Raw genomic sequence first — 8474 nt, forward strand, 5'->3', positions numbered from 1 at the left:
ATTTTTACTCTCTGGGTGTTATAAATAGTTAATCTTTTTAGTCAAAAATTCAATTTTGAGTTTTTTTGGGTATAATAAGATTGAATTTTTAGTCTCTGGGTGTCATCAATAGTTAATCATTTTAGTCAAAAATTCAATTTTTAGTTTTTGGGTGTAATCAAGATTGAATTTTTACTCTCTTGGTGTTATAGATAGTTAATCTTTATGGTCAAAAATTCAATTTTTAGTTTTTGGGTGTAATCAAGATTGAATTTTTACTCTCTCTGTGTTACAGATAGTTAATCTTTTTAGCTTAGGGTGGTTGTTTAGAAAGGTTCTTGATTCACAATCATGAAAAAGAAGAATAGGGAACTGAGGCAATGGAGAGCCTATTTTAGGTCATCAACTTTGGATATTTTTTATATCATTGAATCTGCATTAAGAGTAGCAGCCATTGATTACCCACAAGAGTTCAAATTAAGAAGAGATGGAATAAATGAGCTGCTCTTCTCATTAGGGGATTTTGATAGTGATGAGGTAGAAAATGTTGTTGATGTTGAGGGTGATAGGAGTAAAAGAAAGTGTAAAAATGAGTTAGTCAGAGAGTTAAATGATTGTGATGTTGAAAAAAGGAAAAATGATAGCAATGTTGAAGTTGAGGCATTGAGTGATGAGATAGAGGAAGAGTCTCGAGTTGTTGACGAGGCTCTATCGATCAAGAAAATCATCGATAACAGTCAAAATGAGGTATATATCAATAGAGTGATTTTACTTCACTTCAATTGAACTATTTTTTTTGCTGTTGTTAGTTTTTCTTTTTTTTATACCTTATGAAGTAAGGTTTTCTTTTTATCTCAATTGATATATGATTGTAGTTAGTCTTTGAAACAATGTAGAAATGTGATGCCATTTAGTTTACTTTTTATCTGCTTTGAAATGTTTCTCCTTGAGTCGAGGGTCTTCAGTTATTAGATTTTGATAGTGTTATGTTGTTTTGACAGTCTGATTCGAACATATATAAGAGCTTAAAGAGGCTTCAAACGATGGGTTTGTCCGTGGAGATTCTGCAGGTTTAGTCTTTTACCAATGTATAGATTTGATTTGCAATTTCTTTTATCAGCAATTCGTACTCAACGTATATATTTTTATATCAGAAAACAGAAATTGGGAAGTCTGTTAATACTCTCAGATGGCACAACTCAAAAAATATTCGATGTCTGGTCAGGAAGATGGTCAAGTATGTCACTCTTACATGATGCTTCATTTAACTCGCACCATTTTGTCATCACTTTCAGCTTTTGTTGGATTTTCATATCGTTTTCTATTTATTTACATGCTAGCGTGGATATTACAGGGAGTGTGATGATGTCCTTACCTTAATTGTCCAGTTTTCTGCTTCAGTACTATTAAGTGATTGAAGCATATACTTAGTTTCACCACTTTGTGCACTTAACCGCGACTTTGTGGTTATATAAGAAACTGTCGTTGTGTAGAGACATTGATTGTTCCCTAACAATGAGTTAAATTAGACTGGATGGATATGGTAAACGAGTGTCGTTGTGTTTATTGATTTCTCATGCATCACAGGGACTGGATTGAAATGGTACAAGAGTGGGTGGATGCTCGAGCAGCATTAACAGGTCCTCCAAAATTTAGTGTTCTGTATTTATTCTATGTTGAAAGTCATTATTGAAGTCTAATGTGGTGAGTTGTGAAATTATTGGTACAGAAAGGAAATCTGAGTCTACGAAAGCATTCGTTGTTGATGAAGAAGAAGGAGGACTTCCTGCCCCGCCCTTGGAGGACTTACCTTTCCTTTTTTCTCAGACCACCTCTAAAATCGAGTTGTCACAAGTATGCCTAACGCCTTGCCTTTCTTCGACAAGATCATTTATCTTTACCTTCATGATTGACACTGACTTGTTTTCATCATTCACCATATATCAAATGTAGATCTTTGATGGCATGGATGATGATGGAAGTGAGTAGAAACTTTCATCCTTATAATATATTGAAATCTAGTCTTTTCTATTCGATTCTTCTTCTAATCGTGGATTTTTTTTCAGATGTTATAATCAGCGTGGACCAAAAGGACGAGCAAGAAAAGAAACGAACTTCCCTTGTCAAACCAAATAAACCTCCCGGAGTCAACTCAGGACGTGGAAGACCAACTAAGCGAGCACTGGAACAGAAGCTCAACAATGATCATGAAATGAAACTCCAGGAGAAATCTGACAAGAGAAAAACTCAAACAAGGCCTGTGCATACTCAACAAAATGTAAGTATTCGAAGGGTGTCAATTTCTAGTTCATGTAAACCTTCAGTTTCTAACTAACAGTTCATCATTTCGTTGTATCAGAAACTGAAATGCCTCGATGAGGATGCAGAACATTTGAAACTTGAGGCCACAAAGCGAAAGCTCCATGAGTGTTACCAACAAGTTGAAAATGGTTAGTTTAGTTTCTTATAGCGCGCGTAGACTTACAAAGAGGATCTCATGATATTTCTTTTATTGACTGTTGTTCAGCCAAGAGGCATAGGACGGTTCAAGTAATGTCGTTGAAGGACATACCCCAGCAAGGCCGTGGCGTTAGAAAGCCTCATAATAGGCGACAGTGAATCATTTCTTCGCCTTTGCTGGTCAACGTTGTGGAGGAGCATCGTCAATGAAGACTCGTGTCAATGGATCTCGTCTAGTTAGGAGAGGTGCGCGTGTTGTTCAAGTTATACATTTTCCAGTTGGAAGGACATGAATTGTGCCCAGATTTTCGACTATTTTGAACATATTAGCCTGCCCTTTGTTTTTCTTCTTTCATAGAAATGCCCTGAATTGCAATTTGTACATCAGAATAAGTGCATTTACATGTGGCTGGATCATTAATGATCCAAATATGAAAGAAATACAAAAGTTGGACCTATTTGATCATGATTTCTGTTATGTTATATTCACTTATCATAGTTTCACACCTATTAATATGTTTGGCTAACTACGATGGAATAGAGCCATTCTAAGTAGAACCCCTTCTTACGATATGTCAGATAGAGCGGGATCCTATTATACGCATTTGTAAGTGGATGTAAGAAATAATCAAATAATCTCAAACGAATTGGTACATACAAGGAAACATTTCTTATTACAACAACAATAACAACAAGAAAAAAATTCATAACAATACATCGAATTTTTTTTATTTTTTTTTTATAACTAACGCCATTTTGCCCAAATATCTTACGGACTATTATACTGACATATCGTTACAGAAGATACGACTGTTATAAAGATGTTCTGACTGTAGTGACGATTGATCAAAGTGGCATAACTTAGAGAGAAGAAAAGATAGGAACTCCAGGTAGTGTATAACCAGCATCAACAATAAATATATTGCCAGATACATAATTTGAAGAATCATGTATCAAATATCTCAATAGTGAAGTCAATGCTGGATCAGTTGTACCAAATGTTTTAAGTGGAATACTTCTTTTTGCTACATTTTGTATCCAATGTTTTTTCACTAAATTCTCAGTAATCTCTGATTTGAATAAACCTGGTGCTATTGCATTCACTCTAATATTATGTTCCCCCAATTCTAATGCCATTATCTGCAAATTACAAAGTTGATTAGTACGTGTTTGATACGACAAACGTCATTTTAAGTAATATTTAATTAATTAATCACCTTAGTCATAGAATCCATAGCAGCCTTGGAGGAACTATAAGCAATACCACCACGCATTAAAGCTCTATTTAAACCAGAAATTGATGAAATATTAATAATTGAGCCTCCTTTTTTTGAAGCTTGCATTTGTCTTCCAACATATTTGGAAACTAACCAAGATCCTGTCAAATTTGTTCTTAAAGTATTTTCCCATTCTTCCCAAGAAATATCCACTGAAGATTTTATTCCTCCTATATATAAATACATTCATATTAAATACTATATCAAATTAAATTAAAGTGGTTAGCTTGTGCCGAAAAATTATACTGCATAGATAGAACAATTAATTAATGATTCACTACTCTATTAAGACAAAGATGGATTGTCAAAAACGTAAAGGACATAGGATGGATGATTAGTCAGATCTAATATGAATACGAGTTTTCTCATTTGAGATCTCTGAGAAGAGTATCAAACATGAAATCAAAAAAAAAATTTAGGTTAATTTTTTGGATCTCATCGAAAACTTTCAATAACTTATACCAAACGAAGGCTAAGAAAAAAAAATTACATTTTTTTTAATTTTTATTATAAATTGTTGAATTAATCTCCTTTGATATAAATAAATATTCTATTTTGTAACAAAGCGTTTCAAAAAGTATATCATCTGATATATATTTAAGTATTTTAGCTCCATCGTGACTATTAGTATTAAATAAATATTTTGTGATCAATTTAATAAGTACCTATTTATTAATTCATGTTTTTATTCAAAATCAACCGAATGATTCGAATTGATAAGTAAAATTGATAAATTTTAAAATCGAACAAAATCGACCGATATGAAACCCTAGTACATTTTTGTTGGTATAAACTTTTTTACTTACCTCTAACGCCAGCATTGTTAATAAGAGCATCAATGTGACCAAAAGCATCCCAAGCTTTCTTTACTGATGCTTCAATAGTTGTACCATCAGCAGTAACATCAAGTTCAATAGCCATAGCTCTAACTAAATGAGAATTTGAACTAGACATTGTATTAATTTCATCACAAAGGGACTTCAACCGGTCCGCCCGACGAGCACCCGCCACGACTCTGCACCCGGACCTAGCTAGGTCAAGGCAGAATTCGCGGCCGAGCCCCGCCGATGCACCGGTTACGAAAACCACTTTGCCTTCCAATTGTAGCCATGGCTCCAAATGGTTAGCCACATTGTTCATTTTTTGAGTCCTTGGCTCACATATGTTGTCATAATTATAGCTATGGGACTTGGTAGGGTTTTTTTTTTCTTAGTTAGGAGTTTATTAATTCTAATATAATTAGATGTTTGCATTTATATAGGTAAATTTTTTGAATAGATGAATTTAATATGGGACAATTTTTTAATAGAAATTAGAAAAACGTGATGCATATGTATGTGGTTGATAGGTTCTAGTAAGGATGTGAGGTAGATATTAAACTAATCATTAATTGTTTTTTCCTACATAAGGACCACACCATAAGTTTTATTATCATCAAAAGTTATATCGGAATGGTAACAAAAAAATTTAGATCTTTAACAAACATCTCGAATTCAAGTTTTAGATATGTATAGAAAGTCGTTTTTAATAATGAGCGCTCTAATTTATCCATAATAGAATTTTTTCAATACAATTCAACTTAATCGGGCCTTGAAAATGAATTTCTAACATCAAATGAAAAAAAGAGGTATCACAATATAGATTGAACTAAAGGGTTAAAAGTTTTTAACTTTCAAGTATGTGGTAAAGTATAGAGAAATTATTAGTAGAACATTACTTTTATTTTTCAAATTAATTCAAACACTAAAGAAATATTTAAAAGTTATTTTCACTTTAACAAAAAACATTTAAAATAAGTCGATTTAAGTAGGTAAGCTCTAAAAAGACAAAAAAATCGTGGGAGAAAGAAGAAAAACACAAGTAGCTTAAACTCACAAATTAAACTAAAACATGCATTGATCAATATGAGGGGAACATTTTCTTAAATTAAAATATGGTCTATTACACTTTCATTTAATGCATATTTTGTCACCCTATGGTGTAAAATATGGAATTATATTCTATGAGAAGTCCTATTCATTTTACAATAGTATTTGTCAAAACAGCTAATTTGTTGTACGTTTTTGTTTTTTCCCTATAGCACGCAAAACTTGTAAACCACTATTTATTCATGACAAAATTAATGGAGTAACAATCAATAACTTAGTTTGTAGTGGTGGAGTCAGTAATTTAACAAATCGTATTCAAAAATAGTAACTTGTTATGCTAATACTGTCTAAAATATGTTATTTAATTATTTGCTTTACCATTTTATTTATAAATATTATAGTTTTTTTTCCGACAAAGGATGTCCAATTGGACACTCTTACCACTATGTGGCTATGCTACTGTTAACGCTGGTAGCTAGGATCCAGCAAGCAAGGGCGGATCTACGTTTACAGTTGAGGGTACCACGACACCCAGTGATCTAGGAAAAAACGTTGCATATATATGAATAGTAATTGAATAAATATTACCTTTGTCACCCAGTAACTAGAATACGGAACAACTAAATTGGCGAAAGAGAGGGTCTGACACCTAGCCAACTACGGTTTGAACCTCACCAACAACATCTACTTTTTTGCTTGTTCCTTTTTTTCATTTTTTTTCTTTTTTTTTCTTTTTCTTGAATTTATTCTTATTTATATATTATTCCTTATTAATTCAAATTGATCCCTTTCCATAATTAATTTTTAGTTTTTTTTTACTTCCTCTTGACTAATTATTAATCTCTTGATATATGTATAACGTGTTTGTTTTTATCAATTAGTGGGTATTGGATTATGACGTCAAACAAGTGTTATTAAGAATATATTTAAATGGTAGTTTTTAAAAAAAATCATAACTTTTTAAAATGATGAATATTATAGTTTGATTTTTTTATTTAATGGTTCTTTTGATCTTCACCGACGTTCTCGCTAAGTAAGATGACTACGCTAGAACTACAATTTTTATTCTTTTCCTACTATGTAACAACACATAAAGTCAATGAAAGATGAATAATTATGTTAATATTATTAGATGGTTTATAAAAACTCAAATTTTAATTTGAGAAACCTTTTTTTTCCCTCAAAGTTTCAGGGAATAAGACAACTAATTTAAAAAAGAAAATAAAAATTGAATTGTTTAGTTATCTCTAATCACAAAATATCTAAAAAGGAAAATATTACTAACATGCATATTTGATTGATTTATTTATAAAAAGTAAATTAAAAACTCGAATTGTAACCTAAAATTAAAGTAACCGATCCTTTATCTAACTTAAATGTCGTTGCACCCCCGACCTCCAAATCCTAAACCCGCCTCTACCAGCAAGGGTTATAAATTTACATGAAAAAAGTCACACTTTCCCCAAAAATGCGTTTTGAGGTTTTGCGTTAAAGTACAATATGTCACGATAATAATTAAAGCGAACCAACTAATTATTAATATAGAGACCGCTTATTATTAAGTGTTTCTTACTAAAAGTTTTTCTATTTCCAAAACTTTAAATTCGAAATTGTAAATTAAAAAAAATGAAGATCTTGTATATCTTGTCCAGGGTTGAGGGTTATTTATTTTGAATATATATATATATATATATAATTTAATTTTTAAACGATTTGAATCTGACACATACTTAAATGGAGAAGGATAAGCCGATAAGGTATATATGGGTCAAATTTATTGCTAGTATTATTTTTGTTTTGTGAGACAGTTGGTTAGGTGGCAAAAACAATTACTATTTCCCTTTTTATTATTCTCTGTATTACTGTATATGCATGCATGCAGGGCAATTATCATATATGTTCTCGTCGTAAAAAGTATTTGCAAATTATCATAAATATTCTTATCGTAAAAAGTATATGTAAATTATTGTATATATTCTTATCATAAAAAGTATTTATAAATTATTATATATGTTCTTATCTAAAAAATATTTGTACATTATCATATACATTCTCATCGTAAAAAGTATTTATAAATTATCATATACGTTTTCATCGTAAAAAGTATTTAAGTTGTGGGAACAAAGAAAAATAGAAAAGAAAAAAAAGTTAATCAAAGTACGTGTATTTCATACATATAAATAACTCGAGCCCAATATATAATACTAAATGAGCTATAGCCTATCAATTGAGGGAAAAAGAAGGAGGAATTTTCACAAATATTAATTAGCATAATAAACTTAATTATGCTCCATAACTATAATTTATATATTTTGGGGTTTTATATATATAGCTACAGTTTAAACTACATCATTTGTATCATTAGCTGTCACACCCCTTTTTCGCGCGGCGGCGTAAGGGTTTTTCCAATTTAAGTGACGTTATTGATTAAGGGATTTTATTTTTTTTAGAGTCGCCACTTGGAATTGAGTTACGGTGTTCCAAGTCACCTTATTTCCATCCCTAATCAAAAGGAAGTTGACTCGTTATTTTATGGTCTGCGAAATCAAAAATCGGGTAAGGAATTCTGTTGAACGAAGGGAAGGTATTAGGCACCCCTCGATCCCGTGGTTCTAGCACGGTCGCTTTATGGACATTCATGACTTAAACTAATTTATGAATATTGTATTATTAAGACAAATGTATTTACCCTCATTCTTTGATTTATATTAACATATTTAAAACCATCCAATTTTAGAAGCATGTCAAGTTTTTTATACATTATTATTTTTTTATTATTCTTTCAACATTTTGCTTATTTCTTAATTTCTCTTCTTTTTTTTTTTGTTTTATTTTTACATTGATTTTCTTCTTCCTCTTTTTTCTTACCCTTTTTAATAGTTTTTTTTTT

General features: G+C 31.2%; 2 protein-coding genes across 2 annotated transcripts; one reads left to right on the forward strand and one right to left on the reverse strand.

Annotated features, from left to right (window-relative positions):
• Positions 1–200: 200 nt before the first annotated feature.
• On the forward strand, positions 201–2905 carry LOC107001976 (probable mediator of RNA polymerase II transcription subunit 26b). The gene is made up of 9 exons (XM_015199919.2): positions 201–726; positions 981–1049; positions 1134–1216; positions 1567–1619; positions 1709–1833; positions 1933–1960; positions 2046–2257; positions 2339–2429; positions 2507–2905. The coding sequence occupies exons 1-9, from the start codon at positions 331–333 to the stop codon at positions 2596–2598; spliced, it is 1149 nt and encodes a 382-aa protein (XP_015055405.1). The 5' UTR covers positions 201–330; the 3' UTR covers positions 2599–2905.
• A 167-nt stretch (positions 2906–3072) lies between these two features.
• Positions 3073–4932, reverse strand: LOC107001606 (3-oxoacyl-[acyl-carrier-protein] reductase FabG-like). Its single transcript, XM_027912289.1, has 3 exons — positions 4523–4932; positions 3657–3886; positions 3073–3579 (listed from the first exon to the last, which is right to left on the reverse strand). Exons 1-3 carry the CDS (start codon positions 4854–4856, stop codon positions 3301–3303), a joined length of 843 nt encoding a protein of 280 aa, XP_027768090.1. The 5' UTR covers positions 4857–4932; the 3' UTR covers positions 3073–3300.
• Between the last annotated feature and the right edge of the window lie 3542 nt (positions 4933–8474).

Source organism: Solanum pennellii, chromosome 10, assembly GCF_001406875.1.
Source record: "Solanum pennellii chromosome 10, SPENNV200".
Lineage (NCBI taxonomy): Eukaryota > Viridiplantae > Streptophyta > Magnoliopsida > Solanales > Solanaceae > Solanum > Solanum pennellii.